The sequence below is a fragment of the Gymnodraco acuticeps genome, unplaced genomic scaffold (assembly GCF_902827175.1).
Source record: "Gymnodraco acuticeps unplaced genomic scaffold, fGymAcu1.1, whole genome shotgun sequence".
In the NCBI taxonomy this organism is placed as follows: Eukaryota; Metazoa; Chordata; class Actinopteri; order Perciformes; family Bathydraconidae; genus Gymnodraco; species Gymnodraco acuticeps.
In genome coordinates, this window is record NW_022992177.1 from 375,699 (window position 1) to 400,976 (window position 25,278).

The 25,278-nt window shown below is 42.6% G+C and overlaps 1 protein-coding gene across 8 annotated transcripts in view; it reads right to left on the bottom strand.

Annotated features, from left to right (window-relative positions):
* Positions 1–1,074: 1,074 nt before the first annotated feature.
* The window catches only part of plekha5 (pleckstrin homology domain containing, family A member 5), an 85,709-nt gene continuing 61,505 nt past the window's right edge, over positions 1,075–25,278 (bottom strand). For 3 of the 8 annotated variants that reach the window (XM_034204823.1, XM_034204829.1, XM_034204831.1), the window contains 20 exons: positions 23,188–23,751; positions 21,499–21,982; positions 20,902–20,985; positions 20,099–20,218; positions 19,030–19,083; positions 18,066–18,146; positions 15,099–15,161; positions 14,930–15,010; positions 13,684–13,833; positions 13,477–13,578; positions 12,763–12,918; positions 12,024–12,170; positions 11,344–11,461; positions 9,938–10,053; positions 8,496–8,705; positions 8,232–8,393; positions 7,512–7,645; positions 3,814–3,956; positions 3,455–3,533; positions 1,075–2,125 (listed from right to left, as the gene is read on the bottom strand). In XM_034204823.1, coding sequence (XP_034060714.1) covers positions 2,068–2,125; positions 3,455–3,533; positions 3,814–3,956; positions 7,512–7,645; positions 8,232–8,393; positions 8,496–8,705; positions 9,938–10,053; positions 11,344–11,461; positions 12,024–12,170; positions 12,763–12,918; positions 13,477–13,578; positions 13,684–13,833; positions 14,930–15,010; positions 15,099–15,161; positions 18,066–18,146; positions 19,030–19,083; positions 20,099–20,218; positions 20,902–20,985; positions 21,499–21,982; positions 23,188–23,751 — 3,106 coding nt within the window. In that variant the 3' untranslated portion in view covers positions 1,075–2,067. Of the gene's footprint in view, positions 2,126–3,436; positions 3,534–3,813; positions 3,957–7,511; positions 7,646–8,231; positions 8,394–8,495; positions 8,706–9,937; positions 10,054–11,343; positions 11,462–12,023; positions 12,171–12,762; positions 12,919–13,476; positions 13,579–13,683; positions 13,834–14,929; positions 15,011–15,098; positions 15,162–18,065; positions 18,147–19,029; positions 19,084–20,098; positions 20,219–20,901; positions 20,986–21,498; positions 21,983–23,187; positions 23,752–25,278 lie in introns of all 8 variants that reach the window. The other 5 variants (XM_034204824.1, XM_034204826.1, XM_034204825.1 and 2 more) reach the window with 5 other exon arrangements.

Here is a 25,278-nt window from a genome sequence, read left to right on the forward strand (position 1 = left end):
TGCAGAAGAAGGGCGGGGTCAAACACGCTGTCTGCTCTCTGATTGGTCAGAGGCGGCACGAGGAGGTGAAGCTGGCGATGGTATTTAAACTTTCCATGTGTTTCCAAAACCACACAGCGGGGTTTTAAATATGGAAGTCCATGTTTAATACAGCAAACGTTTACCAATTAAGGCCAGGAGAGCATTATTTAGAAATAATGCACGTTTTATTTTGTTTTGTATCAAAATCACACACCAAACATCACCTTAGACAAACACATGTTATATGAATAATACCGTTTGTCTCTGCAAACCAAATATTAAACTTTGCCTTTCATTGTTATGCTGCAATTACTGCTTATACGACTGATTTTTATGTCAACCACCCCAAGAGTACATCTACTGACAATAAAGACTAATTTATTTTCTCTAAGGACTCGGAGCATCTGCTGTGCTTATAGTAAAGCCTTCTCGGATGACTTGATTTGCTGGTAATAATTAAAGGCTACTAATGCTCTTCATTTCAGGAACAAAGGTTATGTTTACGTTTGTTTTTTCAAACAAACTTCACTCATCCAACTTGGGCACTGGGAAAGATAAGGTCTCCAAGAGTTACTGTAAAATACAGTATAGCCATAGACTATAGTACATCTAACTTTGACCATATCTAATTTCGACCACAAGAGGGAGCCACAGTTCTATATTTAAGATGGCTGTCATTCATACCGAGGACCTCAAGGTAGACTGAATCATGTTGCTTTCTCCTCTTAATGTACCCCACAAATGACCAACTAATTATTTGTGAGTAAACTGATTATTTCAGTTCTTAATATATTAGAGCATAACATTCTGGTAATAACAGAGACCTTGTAACTTGAATCTAGGATACATTTGTTATAATGTCTACATTAACGTAGTCCTGTTGTGAGCAAATCAAGAGTTATGTTAAAAGACAAAGCTGAAAAAGACTAACTTTACATGACTCTGTTCTCAGCATTTAAAAGAAATAATTGATTTATATGAGTCATTCTCATAGTAGCTTTATTCTCAGCTTGTCCACTACAGGTGTGGTAAATAACAAAATGCAACCGCTTGTTAAGAACAGCAACATTTATTTAACATGATATAAAACAGATGGAATATGAACATTTTCAAATCAAATCTAGTCCGTAACCATGTTGGATACATCTTTCCATCCTGCTATACCATGTACATTATATACATAGTGAACCTCTGATAATTACACTTTGTACACACACACAAAAAGAAATCCTCGATCCACAAACGTTTTCTCTTTATTGCTTTTCAGATGTGCTAATCTTTTTTTTTTGTTCCAAGACTTCAAACCAACATGTCATAAAATAGAACCAAACTCGTATTTCCTTCTCTCAGTTTAAATATATCTCTCAGCAATAAAAAAAGACAGTATAGAGTGACTTAAACATTCACATACTCGTCGGCAACAACGCGACAGGGACTGCAGAAGATCCCTTTTTAAATAATTACAACCCAGAAACAGGAAAACTACAATTAATCTTTGTCTGTAGCAATAAAGTGGCTCCTCCTTTCATTATAATGGAGGGATCTACATCTCTTATAAAGTCATCTTTAGTATCAACAAATGTTCTTTACAATAAACGGATAAATATGAATGGTTGGGTAATGACCGATGTTTGTAAAACACACTGCGTGACTTATAAAAGATGGAAATGAGCTAAAATGATGTGTTTTGAAACCTTGTAGGACAGGTGGTGAAACATGAATGAAAAATGTGGCCTAAACACTTTTTTCACAGGCCTTCAGTCAGCTAGCCTAATATATACACAGACGGCCCTTTCCAAACAAGAACCTAATAAAACCATATAAATAATAAAAACAACCGTAAAAGCATTGTAAAAACTGAAAATGGAACTGCAACAAGAACAGAATCACAGCTGTCATGTGTGGCGCCCAAAAAAGGCTAAATAACAGAGAAAATGTCACAGAGAAAATGTTGTTGGTGGCTTTGAGACGTCACAGTGAGCATACAGAAGTCCAGAGTGGGCAGTTTCTCTCTCTTGTGCTGATGGGGAAGTCTTCAGGGATCTGTTACACCTCCACTGCTGTTTCCTTCATGTGTATGTTCTCACTGAGGCCAGGGCCTGTGCTGCAGATAGAGAAGGGGACATTTTAAACAAGGGAAAAGGTCATATTATGCCCAAAATGTAACACTAGATACTACTTCTCATATACACTCAGTGCCCACTTTATTTGCAACCTGTGCAATTATCAACTATGCAGGACTTTGACACGTTGGATAAATATTGTATTACACTCTACATTAGGGCTGCTTGATTATGGTAATAATCACGATTATTTTTGGTCAATAATCGATATCACCATTATTAAAAACGATTATCCATTTACTTTGAAAACATCCATTTATTGAAAAAAAAGATTTAAACTATATGTTTTTAACAGTTGATTATCCTGAACTTTAAGTATAATTCAACTGAAAACACAAATAAATAATAATCGTTTTATTTCGATTACGTTGTTTTCGTAATCGTTGCAAGCCAAAATTGTAATCAAGATTAAAATACGAGTAATTGCACAGCCCTACTCTACATTTCAAGCAATAACCTGGTTTTCTTCACTAATATCTTTACTAATACTACACCACTGTATATATTGTGAAATACACCATTTACACATTTATTATAGTTATATATGAAAGTACAATGTGCACATTTCTACTTAACTTCTTACATTGATATAAATATTTGTATTCTAATCTTTTTTTGACACATTTTGACTTTAACTTCTTATTTTTGTTTAAATATTTTATTTTCAAAAAAGGAGCAAACCTTATTTTCCCATGGGATATAGAAAGTATTCTGACTCTGATTCTAATCTATTATGCCTATAAAGTTGAGTTTTTGTTGGCATTGTCGTAAGGTGTTAATTGAGTTATATATTTACGCACTGCGGTTATAATTAGTACCAGAATGCGTTAAAGAGATGTTTTTCTAATATCCTTGCCAACACTACACATAATTGAATCCAGACATTCCAATCTTCAACAGAAATTGCTCATTATAAAGTTAAAAGGTAGAATTTATAGCTGAGCTGTGCTTTAAAAATTGGATTGAGTTGTAAAGTGGCCACTGATTGTATACGATTGTCAGTTGAGTCTCATTACTGTATATAACAAGAAATGGTGTTAAATGTAAAAAACAAGGCCCCTACGGATACATTGAGTTGAGTGATGTACACAGGAACAATTAAGGACAAATGGATTTTTCTTCAACAACACAGAACACATATAAAACACATCACAATGGTTCCCCCTCTTTAGATGTTCCTACAATTCATCATCAATCCCATTATTCTCACATACTCCCCAAAGACAACAATGAAACACTGAGAACACTTTAGATTTGTGAGTAAGGACAAAACAGGTTGATGAAGGCCTTACTGGAGCCACTACACACACATGAAGTGAGAGCCATCAGTGAGTTGGGGTGTGTTAGGAGACTGTGGTAGGGATGGGGATGAGGGCGACAGGCTTTTCACTGCAAGGAAACAGAGCAACATGTGGAACAGGCAGGCACACACACAATGACAACATAACATCAGTAGCTCAATGGCCAAACACAACAAACAATGAAGAGCTATTTATAATACAGTGATAAATGACTGAACCCATGCACAATGGAAGCAGCTGCAGTTTAATAATCCCCAATGAAAAGTAGTGTACTCTGCGAGCAGGCTGACACTTGCTTTTGTTTCATCACATGCAATACTCTCATCAAACCCCCCCCCCCCCCCCCCACATTCTCTCTAGTGATGTACCTGCTACCAGCTTGCTGCGTTTGGAGGCCTCTGCTGCCAGCTCGTAGGAGATATTAATCATCTTCTCTTTCTCCTGCGCTGTCACCTCCACTTCAGTCGCCTCCTCGGGGCTCAGAGCCAAGCTAGGCAGCACATTCTGCATACTGGGAACACACACACACACACACACACAGATTGGTCTCTAAAATATAGAATTATAATTGGGAGGGATGAAACGCTCTAATGGTCACACATGCAGAGCACACAGTGAAATGTGTTCTCTGCATTTAACCCATCCTAGTACCAGGAGTCTAGTACTAGGAGCAGTGGGCAGCTATTATACAGCGCCCTGGGAGCAATGGGAGTGAGGGGGGAATGGGGATGTCCGGTGCCTTGCTCAAGGGCACCACGGCAGGGCAGGAGGTGAACTGGGACCCCTCCAAGTAGCAGTCCACACTCCATATTTGAGGTCTGGTCTGGGACTTGAACCGGCGACCCTACAGTCCAAGCCCCTACTGACCAGTGGCGTTTTCTCCCGGAGGCCAAGGGAAGCCAGGCTTCCCCTGTTTTTTCGGATTGTAGTTATAATTTAAATAAATAAATAAAAACACTTTGTTTCGTTTCGATCATTCTCCTTTGCTGTGTGTTGCTGCCGGCCCGTCTCTCCCACATTCTCATTGAGTATTTTACAAAGAGTGAAACAAACAGCGCCCCTCTAGATGTTATGGTGAAACAGTAGATTGCACTCTCTGTTTCGAGAGGAGGCCAGCCGAATCTGGCTTCCCTTGGTGAAAAAAAAATGGAGGGATTGACCAATCAGATGAGGCTCACGTGATGCCCCTGCCAACCTGTGATTGGTCAGGGCCATGCCAAGGGAAGCCAGAGGCGGCTGGCTTCCCTTGCCTCACAATCCAATCAAATCGCATCAACTTAGTGGTGCAGTGACGTGTTCTAAAATCCAAAGTAAGCTGCGCTCGGTTTCCCTCGACAAAAAAGCAACGGGATTTCTCCATAGGATTTAGGAAAATAGCTCGAAATAAGGTCAGTGGAAAACGAACCTGTTAGATAAATGCAAGTTGTGTTCAGTCGGATAATATCCACATGTCTACCCTACTTTTATCATTTTCGAATCATAAATCTAATCGATAGAAGATAGATAGCGTCACTGCATCACTCTCACCGCCGTTAGAAAGTAGCAAGCAACTGAAGCAAGTGCAATTATTGAGGGTGGAGATTTGGAGTATTTCATGAAAAATAATTGTACTAAACTTCCGCTACAGCAGCAACAACAAATACAATCTGATGACAGGCCGATGCCCAAACTGGAGCTGTGTACAGCGAGGAACAAAGGAGCGAATCGGACGTAAAACGTTAAAGGTCTCCTGATTTAGTTTGTGAATGAATGCTTATTAGAGTTTCGGCTGGAGAGTGCGTGCGGACATGTCTGTTAGATAACAGGCGTGTGTAAGTCCTGCATCTGTATGATACAAATGTGTGTAGAATGATACCGGGTGCTGTAATCACTCATCTGGTTACGTTATTACATTGACCACCACACCCCCCCCGACCCAAAAGAAAGGACGTATTATTGGCTTCCCCTAATTTTTTCCCCACGCCACGCTACTGCTACTGACTGAGCCACTGCCGGACACTGTATAAAGTTTACAGCTTTGACTAACATAGTTTCGGGAAATAACACCCTTACCCCAGGACCGAAGGGCACTCTCTTTTAAATCAATTCAAGAGGGCTGACATTTAGATGAAAATGTCACTGTGGCTCAGAGCTTTTTCCCAACATCTAAGCCACTGATCTGCATGGGAAGAGCATCATGGCCTCTTTTGAGCCCTCTATGGGGAGTTCTCGCTATGACCGCAAACTTACCCCTCACTTCTAAAAAGGGATTTCATGCCTGACCTCAGCTGGGAAATATCAGTGCCCATCTGCAAAGCTAGTCCTTTGTCCGAATATCCTTAACATGTTATATTATGGGGGTTATTCCCTATCTTTATTCAAGAGCGTGGTATTTAAATTTGAGAGCATACTTTATATATTTATTTCCCTCAAACCCTGTCCTCACACTCAAATAGTGCCTGCTTGCACTTAGATGTGCTCTGCTTGTGCTCAAACTGTACGCTTGCACTCAGATATATTGCTGCTTACAGATTTTTTCTGCTCTCAGATTTATTCTGTGCGCGCTCGAAACTTTTGTGCAACAATCCTGTCAAAATCCCTCAACCAATAGGAGGCCTGGTGTCCTTGCGGGTGCGTTCGCTTTACTTATTACAGCGTTCCGTAAGGGCGGTTACTCTTTGGTTTATAAAGGTTACTCTTTGGTTTATAAACTCCCGCCCTCCACGGCTTTATAACATAACATGTACTTCACTTCGCTGTACAACTTTTTTTTTGGGGGGGGTTAGGGTTAGGGGGGTTAGGGTTAGGGGGGTTAGGGTTAGCACAGTTAGTATATGTCTATAAAACGGACAAGTCAAATCAAGCAATCTGATGTGTCTTAGCTGTGATATAATGAGCGTATATCCCGGGTATAATTGTAGTTACTTTTCACAAGTCAGTATCCCTCCGCGTCTGAGAACCGTTACAACTTTTACATTACGTCCGTCACGAAACTAACTAACTAACAAAGCTTAAAATGGAAACATTTAAGGTTAACTTCGACCTCCGGGTGGCCTTACTATGGAGGAGTGGATTGAGAAGTGCCTATCTCCAGAAAAAAAAGCACCTAAACGACGACAATGCTGTCTGTCTAATATGTTCTCTAGCTGTTATTGTTGTTGCATAGCAACCACCTCGCACTATGTTTTGTGCAGAAGGCAACGGAGGGACTATTTTATTTTGAACATCATTATTTAATAATGAAAACTATTTAAATTGGAGTGTGTATTTTTCTTTCACATTGCCAGCCACACGTGGTAACCGTTTTATAAATGCAATAGCTCACTTCAGGCCGTGATATACGAATATCTATACAATATGGGGTTGTCGACACTCCGCTTCGCGTCGGGCCCATAGACTGTATACAATGTATAAATATATAAAATCGGGGTCGGGCCGAACCAAGCCGTAGCAACAGTGCTGGAGCAGAACAACAGTCTGGAGGAAGACGTGGGCCGGTCGGAAAATTCACTAGCAATCCCCCCTCCCCCCGTTGACAATTTACTGGCGATAACGAGGGCCGGTCGAGATTCCCGGGCTGATTTTTAGTCCCAGTCCGCCACTGAACGTAGCTATTATGTAAGGTGCTGGTATATATATACTAACTGTGCTTCCCCCCCCCCCCCCCAAAAAAGTTGTAAATCAAACAAGTGAAGTACATGCTATGTTATAAAGCCGTGGAGGGCGGGAGTTTATAAACCAAAGAGTAACCGCCCTTACGCACCCGCAAGGACACCTGGCCTCCTATTGGTTGAGGGATTTTAACAGGATTGTTGCACAAAAGTTTCGAGCGCGCACAGAATAAAAAGAGCAGAAAAAATCTGTAAGCAACAATATATCTGAGTGCAAGCGTACACTATATTTGAGTGCGAGGACAGGGTTTGAGGGAAATAAATATATAAAGTATGCTCTCAAATTTAAATACCACGCTCTTGAATAAAGATAGGGAATAACCCCCATATTATATTGTTAACATCAAAGCTCTGAGAGGCCCGGTCCTTGCTTGTAAAAAGTGATCAGCTCAGACAGATCATGATGATGGCTTTACCTGTTTTTGGCAATGAGGGCTTTGATGCGATCAACTTTCCTCTGCTTATCAGCCTCCTGCTCCGGGCTCAGAGGCTCCTCTGGGTCTGACTCCACATAGCGCTCAGGAATCAGCACTTTGTCCGGCACTGAAAGCTGGAGGAACACAACACAGAGAACAATTCATACAACACACCTCAGACAAATGAATGCCGATCAGAAAATGACATGACTATACAAATATCAGATGCTCGTCAGTATCAGGACAGAGGAGGCGGCTCCACATTTTGGATGTCGAATGACAAAATGGAGCATCACTGAAGGCTTTGTCCTAGAGCAAGTAATGCTTAATGCAAGACATTCTGCTGCATGCAGACATCAGATGGGAACAAGCTGTAAGGAGTTTATTTATGTAATCAGGAGAAAGGGCATGCACCAAAGGGCATGCACCAAAGGGCATGCACCAAAGGGCATGCACCAAAGGGCATGCACCAAAGGGCATGCACCAAAGGGCATGCACCAAAGGGAATGCACCAAAGGGCATGCACCAAAGGGCATGCACCAAAGGGCATGCACCAAAGGGAATGGAAAACATCGAGAAACACCTGAAAACCAAGTGTATTACATAGGCAGCATATGAAAGATATTAGAATAACCCTGAATATATATATATATAGTGTTATGCATATCCCTTTTGAGAGATATCCTGCCTCGAGTAAGACAGCCAACTGCTGTGCCTCACCTCCCGGTCCATATTTAAGTGGTCCGCCTGCGAGGCTTCTTTGAGACGGGCGATCTCCTCGGCCGGGGTCTCCTGCTCCAGCACCAGCTCCTGCTGCCTCATGGAGGCCTCCAGCGCCTCGATGTCAAAGCTCATCACATCCTCTCTACGCCTCTGTTGTGACTGGAAGAGACAGGACAGAAATGCAGAGGGATTGAGTCACCTGACAGGGTTTCAGCAGTTGATATACTCTGAACTTGTGCAGGTGCAGAAGTCTCCCTATACCTGCGTGCTGCGAGAATGGTTCTCTTTAGTGAAAGAGTGACTGCGAGTGGGCTCCTGGCTGCCCCCCCTGATGTGGTGGCCTTTCTTTTTCCCCCGGAGGGTGCCCTGCTGGTGGCGGCGGATCCTCTCCAGCTGCTCTTCCACGCTCATCCTGGGCCGGCCGCTCTCCCCAGCAGACAGCTGCTGCTCCAACGCGCTGTGAGGACGCTCCTGTTAGCCAGAGGGGACAACCATACACACATGCACACCACAGAGGGACACAACCAACACAATAAATAGAAGTTAATAACACTGGAGCACGCTTAGAGACAAATAGGGGATTTTTTACGCAAAGCCACAGTTTGGGTGTGTAGCTAAGTAGCGTCATACTGCGGTCGGGTCAGATCTCATAATGCTCCTGCAGTGCATACAAAGTATTGTTGAAAACACTTTGAATATGAGTAATTGCAATTTCTCAGTCAATAGAAGAGAACAAACATGTTGCTTCTTTAAACAAGAAGTCAGTATTGACCTAATGGCTCTTTAATGTTCACTCTGTTAGAACCTGGCTGGCTGCTGTGAACACACACACACACACACACACTCCTGCTGGCACACACGGGTGCACTGAGCGAGGCTGGGGGCTGTTAATGCCTAAGTAGAAGAGGCTGATGATGGTTAGTGAAGTGAAGAGAAGCTGTTCACTCTCAGGTTTGTGCCATGCTGGAGGCTCTGGCTGATCTGGATTCAGTCCAGAGCCCGGGGACGCAGCCTCCACTGCCCAGATTGTTCAAGAGGCTGCTATCCAAGTGAACTGTGAAGGCCTGTGACACACTCCCTTTCAACTGCAAGCTATATGGCCTGCAGTTATGACTTCAGTATTGTATGTGTGCGCAGCTGACATTCTACACAGTTCTTATAGGTTCATTTATACTATACGTCCATCCACAATACAACACATACAGACGCTCTAAAAAGAGGACACACCCTGCAGTGTGGTGCAGTAATGACATGGTAGGTATATTTAGGTTGATAGTGTTTGAGGCTGGAAACTGTATAAACCAAGCTTGGCATCCATTTCATGAGCGGCTGGTTTTAGGGGCATGAGTCACACCATGGTCACGTGATGAGCGGCCTATTCTGCCACATGCTAACTTTCAACCAAGAGTTTAATAACCAAAGCAACCAATTAGGAGGGGAGTAATTGCATTTTAAGTGGAGGCCAGTTTACAGCTTACAATGATAACATAACAAGACAAGAAAACAAGGGCAAACATCAATAATTACTGCTTCTCTTCTACTAGTTAAAGTCAAAGATGGTTTTTCATTGGGGAAATAAGTGCTAGACAGTTTAGCCCTTTTTAGATTTGAAAGTTAAGTTAAAACAACAGACTTCAATATGTGTCAGCGTACAAAGTTTAAAAACGTTCTTAAAAACAATGTACACTTTCTATCAGACTCACCGTCCTGGGGTCAGGCCTCTTGCTCTTCCTTAAGGTGACATATGAATGTATTGAAGAAGATTCAGTCACCGGAGATCTGGTCCTGGGTGGGACGATTCCCACTGGGTAGGACATCCCTAGCAGGTAAAGTCAGTGATCAGAATGGTTCAACGAGAGAGCATTTGCTCATCAAAACACAGTACTTTTTTGATGAGTATGGTATAGTTTAGGTAAAACAATGTTAATGTAAAAACTGAGTTTGAATAACGTGAAAAAAGCAGAATCAGGGTTCTCACATTTTCATAAACATCAAAATCAAGACTTCTCAAGGACCCAAAAATGCAAGGACCTTCCACGCTGAACCCTGTGAAGTCAAATCTGGTCTTCAGTACGGTCTCCTCACAATTACAGAATTTCCCGCGGCATTTGCAGCATCGGCAGGTTGCTAATATTGATTGTGTGTCGGTGTGGAACAAGAGAAGAGCTACAGTGTAATCATTCAACTTCAGAACTGCTGCGTCAGCTGTTTTAACCCCCTTTCACAGAAAATATAAAGTACTCTAAGGTTTTAACAGTCGACTTATATTGTAATAAGTCAATGATCCCAGCACTGATATTCAAACCTGAGCAGTATTTTGGATTTACACTGTGTACATCAGGGGTCCCCAAACTTTTTCCTGTGAGGGCCACATAACCTTTCCCTTCTCTGATGGGGGCCGGGTCAGTTTGTAACAGAAAAAGTGTGACGATCGCATGGGTGTCTAAACGTAAACATTTATTGTTTTCTAGAAAGCCACACATAACCTAATATTAATAACCCTTTCCGGGATCTTCACAGAAAAAAAGTCAGGAAATAAATAATAACACTATTAATGAAATAAATAACACTATTTATGAAATAAATAATAACCCTCTCTGGGTTCTTCACAGAAAAAAAGTCCATTGAAAATTACTGTAACTTTCTGTTGTGCTGTGCACAATCTTAACCGGTAAAAGTTTAGCTTAGTTGTCAGAGCAGAATCTCTCAAAATAAACGTGGATTTACGTAAAAAAATATATTTTTTCGGGGTTCGGGTGTTTTGTTTGATTTTAAACAAACAAAGTCTTGGCTTTCAGAATATGAAACTTTTATTTCCAATTTATTTATTTCTCACTCGTAATCTGCTTCTTCTAACCCCTGCACGCCAAGTTAGGGTTGCCATGAGATTTACTTTGTGATGTCCTGGCCAAGCTTAATGCTTTGGAGAAGGCTGACATTGTATTTATACTCTGTGTCAGAGATGCCTGAGTGAATACCATGGTAACCATCAGTGCTGAAAAACAAGTTTATGAGGTCACACAGTAATCATTTAATCGGCTAATTGAGATTTTGTTAGTGTAAATACAATTTATCAGTATTTTGCGTCATAGTACTTGGCAGAATGTACCTTTGTTTCCAGAATGTTCTCTATCAGCGTGCTCAGATCGGTCCTCTCCATTGCTCTCATCCACCTCCGCCACTGTGGTGAGTTCAGGTTCACTTTTATACAGCCTGTAGTCCGGGCCCTGCCATTGGAAAGAAAGACCAAGTTCAACACGCAGTGACTTCAAATTTGATTCCAAAGTGATCTATAAAACATTTTCTATTGCAGAATGATTTCAAGGGCTGCGGAAAAAACACATCCTTTTGAACAAAAGGATGTGTTTTTACAGACTGGGCCATCTAGACGAATAAAATGTTGACAGCTTGAACTTGAAGAAAACACACATCATTTTACAGCCAAAAGAAAAAGGGAGGCAGCAGTCAGACATGGCCCAGTTTGCAACAAAGGACAGAACACAGAAACAAATCACTACTTTTCCACTCAGACACACAGAAAAGGAAGACAAGAAGGCAACTCAATTGAAATAAATAAATAAAAGACACATGAGTAAGGCTTCATCCTGTTAACTGAAAAAAGGAAATGATGGAGGTATGGCGTCAAGAAAAAAAAGGTGGTATGATACAACCAAAAGAAACTCAAAAACCATGAGATGTCTGTCAAAATGAAAGAGGAACCATCACAGCGAGCAGCGACGTGTGATGACATGGAAGAGGGCGGGGTCAACCAAAGGTCACCAAGCTTACGCCGTGCGTGCCATTCCTGTGATTGGCCTTCCTGTCCTCCGGTCGGTGCAGGGTTGAAGGACGCACACCAGTATGAGAGGGCATGTTGGGGGGTTTGGGCTCATAGGACTGGGGTAGGGGTGGCCGTGGGGGCACCGAGTCCTCCTCCTGGGGGATTATACATGGCATGACAGGACAGGGAGATGTGACACATGGCGCCACCACGTACGGCTCAGGGCAACCAGCATCTGGTGCTGAGCGGTTCTGGCCCAGGGGGCGGGCAAAACAGATGATACGCCGGAGAGATGCTGCTGCCGCGTGACTGACACATCCAATCAGATACCAGCACTCAGACTGCCATGAGCCGGGCTGGCAGTTTGAGGACTCATCTTAAGTTGGTCATCAGCAACACAACTACAGCAGATCAGGCTAAAGCGAGCTGAAGGGCAGTAACTTCAGATTAGTTTTAGGATTGATTCTATTTTCCTCATTTAATAGATTTGGTGTCTGGTCAATAACATGTTGGAAAATAGCAAGAATTCCCTTATGTTGGCGTCTTGTGAGACAAACAGTTCAAAACCCCAAGTTATTCAGATTACAATCATACAAAACAGAGACAATGGTCACATTTGAGGGCCTGGAACCAGAGAATATTTGCCTTTTGAATGACATACATGATTATCAACATTATGAAATCCCTTATTGCTTCAGTGCTCAATGACTGTATGAACATGAATATCGTCTGTTAATGTTGGCTCACCTCATTTTTGTGCTTGCTGAAGTTGTTATTGGACCCGTACAAGTTCATACCCTCAGCATTTCTCTGAGCTCTATGTTTGCCGAGGGCCTCCATCACATCTTGTATCCTCCACAGCTCTTTCTGGATGCTCACATGCTGCTGGCTGGGAGGCTCCGTCTGGGTGCGCACAGGAAACACACACATGTTCACAAATCGCCTGATTAAACCAGATGATTACATTTGATTTTCTGGACAGTCACAGGGAAAGAGATGTGTGATTATGTTCTGCTTGCTGATGACAGGTTTGTCTGAGAGTGAAGGGCACTGAGGATGAGGATGTCTCTCTGACTTCTATACACTGAATGATTGTAGCATCGGCTTTGACTCAGGCTCAACCAGGAATAACTCTTGTTCTCTGTCTCTACACTTCTCCCATGATGAAGGACAAGATAACAGACAGAATTAGTTATCGCTCTATCATCGCTACAGTCATCAATCACTCACTGTGGAGCTTTGATCTCTCCGATACCTCCCACCAGACAGCAGCTAAGGACTTTTCCCCAAAGTCAAAGAAAGTGTCGACAAAAAGGATGACTGCGTGTTCAAGGGAATCTGCCACATTTTCAGATTTCTTTGAAGCTTTCGCTGAATATGTACTCCAACCAAAATGTGACTATGAAATCATGACAGTGTGAGACAGCACAAGCAGAGCTTCAGTCTCAAGAATGAACCTACCTGAGGGCTTCCCAGTGCTTCAAGCTGCTCCAGGAGGTTGTTGTTAGCCAGAGTGACATCTGCTTCCATCTTATCATTATCCCTCCACGACCGCTCCAACTCCTGGAGAGATACACTTTGTGAATGACAATATCCACAAAAAAAACCTCCAGTCTTTCAAGCACTCTTAAAGAAAGAGGCTGAGTGTGTGTGAACGTCATGACTCACTGCTGTGATTCTGGAGAGCTCTCTGCAGGTGCTGAGCAGGCCGCTCTGCAGTAGGTCTCTCTGCTGGATGACGCTCTGCAGGCCGGACGGGTTCTCAGTGCCCATCTCTATCTCCTGGCTGGCTGAGAGCAGTGCAGTCTCCAGGGTGTGCTACACACACACACACACACACACACACACACACACACACACACACACACACACACACACACACACACACACACACACACACACACACACACACACACACACACACACACACACACACACACACACACACACACACACACACACACACACACACACACACACACACACACACACACACACACACACACACACACACACACACACACACACACCACACACACACACACACACACACACACACACACACACACACACACACACACACACACACACACACACACACACACACACACACACACACACACACCACACACACACACACACACACACACACACACACACACACACACACACACACACACACACACACACACACACACACACACACACACACACACACCTTTAAGATCAGCTTTAGTCATAATGGATGATTTAAGACTCGTGTTTTTAGCTCTTATACATCTTGCAAAGGTAATACATAAAAAATAATGGCCACAAGTAATTTATTTTCTTTATTGTTAAAACTGTGGATTGTTCTTTTGAGATGTTTCCCTTTCTATTACCACTTTTTTTAACCTGACATTTGCAATCTTAATTAAATAATGAAAGTTACGTTTCGTGATCTGCACGGTTGGGATGCTGTCGTGGTAACAAAAGAGGTTCTTGCATACTGTAACTCCAAATAGACTATGTTTCATGCTAGATTTCACACTTTATTCATTAATTTTATCAGCAGTATGATCATTATCTTTGTATGCAGTTCAAAAAGTCTGCTGACAATATAACGTCCAATTTCCTCAATATAAAAAGTCCCTGAAATCCTTTGCAGGTCAAACGACTCTTTGAAGTGGATGCCAGTAGCTAGGCTGTAGTTATGCATTATAACAGATGCACAATCCTTTTGTTGTGTCTCTCTCTCTCTCTCTCTCTCTCAGTGTTGTGCATAACAATGTACCATAAGCTAGTCCTATCATTTAACAGAGCATAAACTGTGTATTCCTTTCAGTTTATTTGTTCTACTTGGCACCAGACTAAGTAAGCCTTTCAAACTGTTTTGTGAGAATGAAATGAAGACAGATGTGCAGTGTTGGGTCACCTTCTCTCTGTACAGCTGCTGAAGTTTGTCCTCCTGTGTCTGCACCAATTTATCCTGCTCACACAACCTGCTGAGTTTGGTCTATAGAGAGAAACAAACTGACACGTGAGCCATCTTGTGTGGTTGAGTGGAACATTACGTCATGAGAGAGCAGAAAAACAGAACTTACATCAATGTCCACCTCTTCTGGCATATGTGTATATGCACGCTCCCTGTAGTCTTCTGGACTTAACTGTGAAGACAGACAAGATATTAGACAGAGACACCAAATATGCACATACACATTAGAATCTGGAGATCTAATGCAGTGTCGTGATAGGCTCTCCCACTGAGCCGCGGTGGGGTTTGTCCTCGAGTAGAAACTCAGATTTCACAGAATCAGACCGTCTAAGTTAGAAAGCATCAGTGGGAGAGCGGCCAGTCTAAACACAGGCTCCTCTCTGATGAGTCTGGGGCCTCGAGTTTCATCACCCACAATTGTTTGTCTCCATCAGCACAAAGCAGTGGTTTCTTTATTGGAAATGCAAGGGGGAAAGCATGTAAAACAATCTCACTAACTAAACTCTAGAGCCAGCACATAAGCTGCATCCATCCACTGTGCTTTCTCCAGCACAAGCTCTGTCTGCAGCTAATTGGTCTAAGGAATCCGCCTGACTCAACTGAGTTGTGTTGTGTTCAGTATTCCTTTAAGATAAGCCCAAAACAACTGAAGTAATCACAGCTAATCTTAAGAGTTTTTTTAGTATAGTAGTAATGCTACTGACCATTTGTTATAGCCATTAAGGTACTTTAATTCAGGCTAAAATCCAGACAAGCAGTTCAATGTCTGCATTGAGATGCTACTACACTATACTTTACAACACCTATATTAAATATACTATAAAAGAATTATGTCAACATATATCAAGCTATAAAAACAAGTAATGAAAGTAAACCTCATCCTCTGCTACCCTGACTAAGAAAAGTCAGTGCTCAAACGGGAAATAAATTAAACTGCATTGGATCCCACGTTTCAGAAAATCACATAATTGTCCATTCACTCAAACACATATATATGAAGTCCATACATATTAGGACAGTGACATATTTTAGTGCTGTTTTGATATTGTACGAACTTTTGATATGAAAACGACATGACTATATGGTCAAAATACAACTTTCCTTTACATCAGCATTGACTCTCCCAATATGTATATAATGTTGATTTGAATCCTCTGTAGTCAATGACTGGCTGAGTTGCACACTTTATATCTTCCTCAGACCCTCTGCTAGGCCTAGACTCAAACCATCTTCTCTTATTGCTAATTTGTTGTCGTTATCTTTGCTTTAAGTTTTAAGCAAGTTCTTTACCCTGGACTAAACCCCATACAAGCTAAGAGTCTGCACTTTAACTTCATTGACAATATTTAATTTAAAATCCAATATGCTGGTCTGCACAAAACAGCCAAATATTACTCACTGTCCAAATATGTTTAGCCTCAACTGTATACAATGTTTCAGACTCACACCTGCACTCTCACACACACTTCTCTCAACACCTTGTTCCTTGGCTGAAGCACACAGTACAGTTAAAGCAGGGGGGGACCTGAGCACCACATGGCATTCCACACAGAGCATGCAGACTCTGCCACAGTGCGGGGGCTTCACTGTGGGGTTGTGTGGTGTGGATTACGAGTGGCATGTGGGGGAGGAGGAGACAGACAGACTTCTGACAGCTGAACAGGTGGGAATGCAGCTGTTGTCGGGCCGATATGCTCATGAATGGGGAGGGGGTGGGTGGGAACAGTCTTCAGCGACACTTTTACACCTCAGGAGGCGGTCACAAAAGTGGCAAAGTGATGTCATAGTCATCGTCACACACAAGCTGGTTCTCTTTATCCTCTCCACCAGCAGAGCAACACGGGGGGGAGGGAATGCAGACAGGTAGGAAGAAAGAGAGGTTACCTAGGACACATTAACACTCACTGACCGTTTGAGGTACTGTATGAAGTGTAATACATAACTCTTGCTGTGTATTCAGTTAGACCACTACATCCTCACATCAAATCTGCTTATGCTATATAACCTGTGCATTATTAACTACAGTGCTCATGTCACTTAGGATAGTTACTGTTTCAAACAATAATCTGATTTTAATCATACATATAGTTATAAACACCACAACACCACTGTATGAACTGTAAAATACACATTTATGCATACAAAGTTATTTGTAGTACAATGTGCGATTTTGTGTTAAAATTATTTGGTTTATTTAAATATTTGTATCCATACATTATTTTTATTTGTGATTGTTTTTCAACTTTGATTAAAATTGTATTTTATCTTTAAATGTTTTTCTAAAAGAAGCAATCGTCACAAAACTCAATATCCCCACCAGGATAACTGAAGTAGTCTGATTGTGAACTGTTTAAAGTATCACTGGTTGACTCAAAAAGAATTCTAAAGCGTTAAATCGTTTTACTGTGAACTATTATTGTGGGGAACATGCAATTACTTTATTGCACTTAATTATGACCTAAACCAAACCCTCCAATTTTCACAGCACGATGTAGCATTTGGTCATCCACTGGACTCAGTATAGACATGTCTGACAACACTGCATTAAGTCACCCTAATTAGAGTCACCCTGTTACATCTAGGTGTCCCTTCTAATGAGAGGGAGAGCATTCTGCAAAGGGTTATGAGAAATCACACACTAACCTTCACTGGTTAGAGCACGAGACAAGGCAACAAGAGTAAAGTCTAAAGGGTGCAACCACAGCTTTAGATTTAGGACAGTCCCAAAGCTAGCTGGTGTTTTCTTGTAGCAACTTTTAGAGTGAACTTTATCCGGCCCTTACACACACACTTCACAAAGAGAGTGAGGAAGGGATTTAACTGAACAGTGAAGCACGAACCATACAACTCTTTTACAAGTCATGTCACAATTGGCATGACTTCTCATAACAGGAGGAGAACATTTAAAAGCAATGGATGAAGAGGTGTTTGCGATACAAACGATACAGGGAGACCAGTCTCAAGATGCCATGATGAGGACTTGGACACCGGAGGAGGAGAATTGCAAACACCAAAATAACAACAGAGACCGGTGAGGAGGAGGAGGAGGCGGAGCAACGCCTTCGGCTGGCCTTACTTGCTGGTAAAGTTGAGGCCTTGGGGCAGAGTTCTCAATCAAAGTGTGAGTCATGGCGATTAAAGGGTCATTTTCCTTCATCTAGTCCAGTGTGGAGAGGAGCGATACAGCAAGTGTCAGTTTATAGCAGTGCTTCACTTCAAAGAAAACACTGACAAGCGACAATATGAAATAAAAACCTCGATAGCTCTCATGATCATGAATAAGACTCAAACAGGGATGAATAGAGTAACGAGAAGCAGTCAGAGACACTTTCAGGAAGACACTTCAGTGCAAAGACGCCATGGGAGGCTCCTGTTGAGCTTTGATGTACTATGATGATACAACAATAGAGAGGCACTGGTGTTGCAATGCATGTGGCTGTAGATGGTAAACGTTTTGTATTCTGGTTTCTTTTCATACATAATTCTGTGTGTTTGTTGCAGAAATGTGGTTAGCTCATGTTCTGTAGATATGAGATGCATATCTTGGCTGTTGTGTACTACTATATGTTGCATTTGTAATTACTCAAACGTTTGAAGAACTTCAGAGCTATAAAAACGATAGAAGATTACATTTATTTGCATATACTTAAAATGTCAATGATATGATACACATCTGCAAACAATACAGAATAGAGTAATATCACGGTATTCAGTAAATATATCTGACAGTGAGTTGAGGATACATATGAGACTTAATGATGAATGATTTTGCTTTGTAGTGATTGGCATTGCAAACAAGCTTAAGCTCTAACTGATGTGGTGTGTGACATTGGTCCATGCATTGTAGTGAAAAATGAACACTGATCCATTGGGATAAAAATACCAAATATACGTATCAAATCAAACTAATATACATCTGTTAGACATCAGAAAAGGACTTTTCAGCAGACAGTACTGATTTATATAATAAGAGCAGTTGAATGACAATGGGCAGTTCATGACAGAGGGAGACAGGGCCATGCGGTCATGCATTACCCCACCTGATTGTCCAAATACATGAGGTTCCTTTGGAGGTGATGCGAGAGAATGTCGTTCTAACGTCAGCAGCAAAAAAGAGGAAATACAAGGCAACAGGAAAGTGAGAGAGAAACACACACACACACACACACACACACACACACACACACACACACACACACACACACACACACACACACACACACACACACACACACACACACACACACACACACACACACACACACACACACACACACACACACACACACACACACACACACACACACACACACACACACACACACACACACACACACACACACACACACACACACACACACACACACACAGGACCAGTCAAGGTGGAGAAATAAGGTCAGGGAGCAGCTGTGCTATATAAAGTAACAGAGGGTACTATAGGAAATGAAAGACTAGAGCTTCATAAGAACCACATAGCAATGTGCACACTTGACCAAATGCAAAGAAAGCTATGAGCTGAAGTTAGAATGTGCATAATTGACCTAGTCATTATGCCACTAAACGACATAAGTTAAGGCAACACTAGGCTATACTGGTATCAGGAGACAGAAGTATGTTAACCTCAGGCCTGGTTGACCTACATCAGGAACAGAATCTGTACTCTGACGTCGAAGAAGAGACTTCAAATGAACATCTACTTCAGTGGACCTAAACTCCTTAGCCCTTCCCTCTTGACGTTTCATCATCTGTTAAACATCTGTCTGCACTATTTGGGGAAGTTAAATGATTCAATCAACTGCTCTTCCAATTTGAAATAGATCAAATATAATGATCGGGTAACGGTATAGAGCCAGATGCTATTTGTAACAAAACAAGTTGGATGCAAACAGCTGATCCCTCATTATGATGAAGAGAGAACTTCAATCCAGAGTTTGGTTCTTATGGAGAAAATGCTTACTGCAGCAACTTTTCTCATTAGGTCAGCCATGTGTGAAGACCAGACCAACAACAAATCCTCTTGACTGAGATGGATAATGGAGGTGGTTAAAGATGGCATTCACACCACACGCTGACACACAAAGCCTGCAGGAGCGTCTCTGGGGGCCTGACCTTTGGGTTGTCGCCATCCATATTTAGTTGCATAAGCTGTGCTACAGTGTGCTCCCGGATACTGTTTAGCTCTGCCTGCTGCCGCCGCAGCTTTATCAGCAGCAGAGTCAGTTCCTCAGGCTGCAAGGGAGGGAGGGAGGGAGGGAGGGAAATACAGCCACAATGAAACAGGAACACACCCCAAGGGGAGAGGGAAGGAGAGACCACACCAGGACAGGAGATTTAGAGGTGTCAGGCTCCCAATAGGTGAACAGTCCATAAATCTAAGTATTGAGTTTGTCATGCAGTTTAGTACCATGAGATTATCCAAGGTGCAATCGCAGTCAGCAGCATGCACATTCAACACGTCCACTCCAGACAGAAGAGCAGTTTAGCATGTATTACAGAATGCAGTTCACACTTTAGCAGCTCCATGAGGACATAGCACTGTGTAGCGCGTTGACATCAATTCCTGATCTGGCTTAGAGAGTTGTGAGTGACGGCGTTTTTAAATCTCCACTGATGTGAAGCAGAGGATACCCGAAATCCCACCACTTGGAACATACATGTGCCTAAATCTGTCTCTAAAGATTCTGTCACAATGTCTTCTTGGTAGGGAATGAAGGACAGAAAGAGAGAGAGGGAGAAAGGAAGGGCAGGGGAAGTTATACAAATAGCTGTGTCTCTGTTAGAAGTGCAATTAAACCGGAATGACTAAGTGCGTGTGGTCTACACACCTTTTCAAGCGTGAAATTACTAGGTGGTGTAATACAGAAATTCAGTTAGAAAAAAGGGATGGACACAGAACATGGGTGAGGACTTACTGTTTTGCCTTGGAGAGACTGGGCAGTGATAGGCTGGACTGGGATCCCTGCAGGCATAGACCTCCTATCAGGGGGGTAGGCATACTGCAAGACATAGTACAAAACAAAGTGTCGTTTTACACTATGAAATGCTTTTAATAGTCATTCACATCCACCACTGTACCATAAGCGGTATGTTAGGCCATTTAGATATTTGTCTTAGATTGATGTCATGATGAATCTAAATAGAGAAGAATGGAAGAGTACTGTATGTAAAAAAAATTAAAAAAAATCATGCTCAATCACTCGAAAAGTTGTGCGATACAAAGTACATGCTGTCAAGTATTTTTAAGAAAAGATTATACTTATAATGGAAACTACAGTAAGCTGGTTGTACAGCTGATTGTTGCAGGAGAAGTTGCTTTTGCTTTCTGTCCTACAATATTTATTTTTGATACGATCTCCTCAAACTAAATATGTGATTTTATCTCAGGGATAAGTCATATCAAGAGACGATCAAATCAAATCTATAAGCAGCAGCCTAGAAGTAAAAGTGATTGATCATATCTTCGTTATGTAGGTGAACCGCCTTTAGCATGTATGTGTGCTGTAATTGACCTTGTTGGGCTGTGGTCTCTGGCGTCGGTCGATGCTCATGTCTCCTCTGTAAACGGGAGAGGAAACCTCAGAGCGAGCACTGTTCATGTTGTAGGATCTCATGGGAGAGTAGCCGCCGTGCATGGACAGGGAGCCGTGGGAGGGCGAGGGGGGGATGGAGTGGCTCGGTGCGGCGTGCTCCGACAGGTTGATCATGGTTTTGGGACTGGCCATGTTGCTGTAGAGCGCCGCCGGCGGTCTGGTGTAGGCCTGCCTCTGCTGCCACTCGAACAACTGCCACATGGTGTCGTCCCGCATGGAGCCGCGCCTGTCCCCCGGCGAGGGACCCAGGGCCTGCTCGTACAGAGATGGAGACATGCTGCAGATGCTGTCCCGCTGCGCCATGCTATTCCTGGGCATACTGCAGTAGCCATCCCCATAATGAGGCATATAAGGAACCCGATGGCTTGGCATGTTTCTAGGCAGCGTCTGGTATGACGTAATGCTGGGGAGAAAAAAACAAAACAGAAGTTGTTATGAGTTGAAATATAGTACCTTTTGCTGACTATTTATTATTATTATGATGTAGTGAGATAACTGCTTAGATATCTATTTATTTGTATTATAACTTATCAACGCTCAAAGGAGATACAACAACTTAATCATAATTCAACTATTTTAGAATTAGATTTTGAGGTTGATAGTAGAGATAAAGTTGTTTATTGTAACTCAGATTTGTTTTCTTCACATTACATTCTACACAACTTTGTATCTGATCTAGTCTTCAATAGGGCCGCTTCACTCTAAAAGAAACCCCCCCCCCCAGGACCAATAAGACCTTTCCAGTGACAACAGAGCTCCTCTTCCACAGAGTCAGTGCAGCTGGCATCAAGAGACTACTGTAGCTCTGGGCTGTAAAACCCAGAAGCATTCAAACAGGCTTGTGACTTTATGGAAACTAAGGATCACTCGGGAGGACATGCATGTCATGTGACGACAAACGGAGACTGTTGAAACGGCGACAGGATGGAGTGAGAGTCAACATGCTTTTCAGAGGAACACTAACGGAGATCAGGACCAAGGACCTCGTTGTTGATTCATCCATGACAACTTTTAACATTCATGAATGGCTCAGAACAGGGATGTTTGTTTATTTCTAAAAGGAGTGAGTGGAGGCAAAGAGGATATATTAACACAAGCCAGGCGATGATAAACAGATGGAGAGACAGATATGCTGACAGACGGGCAGACACAGTGAGAGAGCAGGTTTAATCTCAACCTATTAAAAAGGGGGCTCTCACAGCAGGGTCACTGGCGGGCAGTAACTCCAGCTCACAGCTCTGTTCAGCTTTTGTTTATCCCCAGTTCCTCTGACTTTTACATTTAGCAGTGTGATATTAAATTGTATAAATCATTGTGAGGAGCGTATGAGTCTCTGACCCATTCGTTTTTAAAGCCGAGTTGTTTAAAGTCAAAGAAGCTTTGGTAAATTGGACTCTGCACATTTATAGTAATTTATAGAATGCACCAAGTTTAGCCAAGTTACAATCCTAGTTGTCAAAGTAGGACAAGATTGGACTCTTGTGCAGTAACCTAAATCATCTTGTGCTGGCATACGTTCTCCTCTTACAGCACACATATCTGGAGAGGAAATAATGAGTGTATGAATGTTTTATTTGACACTGCAAAAGGCCACATAATCAAACCAACCTCCTGGTGTCGTCATCCTGGCTGCGTCCTCTCTGTGTGCGGACCCACTGCTCGAGTTGCTGCATGGAGCTGGTTCTGTTCAGGGAGGAGCGGTCTGGCTCCTGGGGGGTATACTGCTGAGGGGGGGTATACTGCTGAGCGGGGGGATACTGCTGAGGGGGGGTGTACTGCTGAGGGGGGGTTCCAGTCTTATCAGCTGGAGAGTGCTCAGCAGATCCGTTGACCTGGGGGCTGCGCTGCAACCCGTCTACTTCTGTGGGAGTCTGCGGCGCGGCTAGGTTAGCTTTGACGGCCGCTGCCTGGGCCGGCTGCAGCTTGATGCTGTTGATCTTTGTGAGGGGACGCTCCCGCTCCGCCCCGTCCTTCTGGAAACCGTAGCGCTCTGCGTCGCGCAACTTCCTGTCTTCCTCTGCTGCGGCGGATTGGACCGTTGCAGCGTGCTCACGGTCAGCCTCGCGGTTCAGCTCATTGTTCTGGATCTCAGGCTGTGTGAGTGGCGGCTTGTGGTTGGCTACATTGTTGATTTCTTGGGGTCCACACTGCTCCACATTTAGCTTGTCCAACCTGATAAGAACCAAGAGGAGGCGTTAGAATTATAACGAGAAACATCTCAGTCCCTGCGTTAGCTAATCAAGTCATAAGATCACCAGCTTAGAGATGGCAAGATGGTGACTATATTATTGCTATATTATTTTATTGGATTAAATAAGAAGATGGGATAGCCATCTGTGTCATTGATCACCAGCAAAATGAGTTTAAGGAGTATTGTTAAAATATACAGTAACTGTATTTGTGAATGTGTGAACTCTGCGAATTGGGGCAGCTCTGAATCTGAAGTGAAATGAAAATAGCCGGAGGGGAACAATGCTTCTTCCAGGTGCCAGAGGAGGTCAGGCATGTAAAAGGGAAATCAGATATCTCCAATAAAACGCTGCCTCTCCTGCTGCACGGTACAAAGGTGCTGCTCAGACCGGTAATCCATTTGCTGCTCCCTTTTGCCTCCTCACTAGAAGACCTATATACGGCTCCTTAGGGAGGACTCCAGAAGTAATCGACACTCCTTGGCCTTAGACAGACTCAAGGTCACAGCTTCAAAGTTTGGCAAATTCCCCTTTAGCAGCACGCCTCACTGGGTTAGCAGTAAGAGGGTAGTAGGAAAGGCATTCCTTGAGAGTTTCCACTTGTATTCTTTGAAATAGCTGCACCAGTCACGTAATGTCTTCTCCAGCCATCTGTGGCTCCAGCAGCTCAGCAGAGCTCACATTCAGCTCTGTGAAGGGTCTGTGTGCATCTACTCCTCATGCTCCTGGAGAGACTGTCGAAGCATTAAAAGGGAAAGCTCCTTAACAAATAAGAAATTGGGATATCAGGTTCTTTTTTACAGCTCCCACCAGCTTAAAATATAAAGAGATGTAATAAAGTGTAATACTGTACATAGAATACAATACACACTAGATACTGACTGAACTAGGGTATCCTTCAGTCTATATAGATTTTACAATTCGGTTCAAATAGATAGCTTTATAACGACTTCACATTTGACAGTGATTTTTCGTGGGTTTTAGGCACTACTGCTCTGTGTAATTACAAAGCACTTTACCATAACGCCTCTGCTCACCCATGTTTAAGGAGCACATTAGAAATGGGGATTGCCAAATGACATTTAACAAAGGGTAAAAAAAGGGAAGAAGAAAAACCCTATCCTGATGAGTCAGTGATCTTCATCAGCCAGCACAGCTTTGCACAACATCCTCTGAACAACAACAGCATAGATTCAAGGAATGTGTGTGCGAATGCAAATGGCATTCATGTGTATGCTACTCTGTAATTAACCTCAACAGAATGTTTTGTTTAAATAGTCATTCAACAAACCCTGACTCTGGAAATGTCAAAAATGGTGAACTTTGCGTAAGAACTTAACAGGCTTGGAAAATGGAATTGAAAGCCCTCTCTTACAGTGAAAATGGTTTAACAACAGGAAAATCACCAAGAATATAACCAAGTAAATCATACATGTTTAAAGAGCTGTCATCGGATGCCTTTTTTAAATGTTTATTTGTCCTTTGAAAAGCGAAGCAGCACAGTGTAATC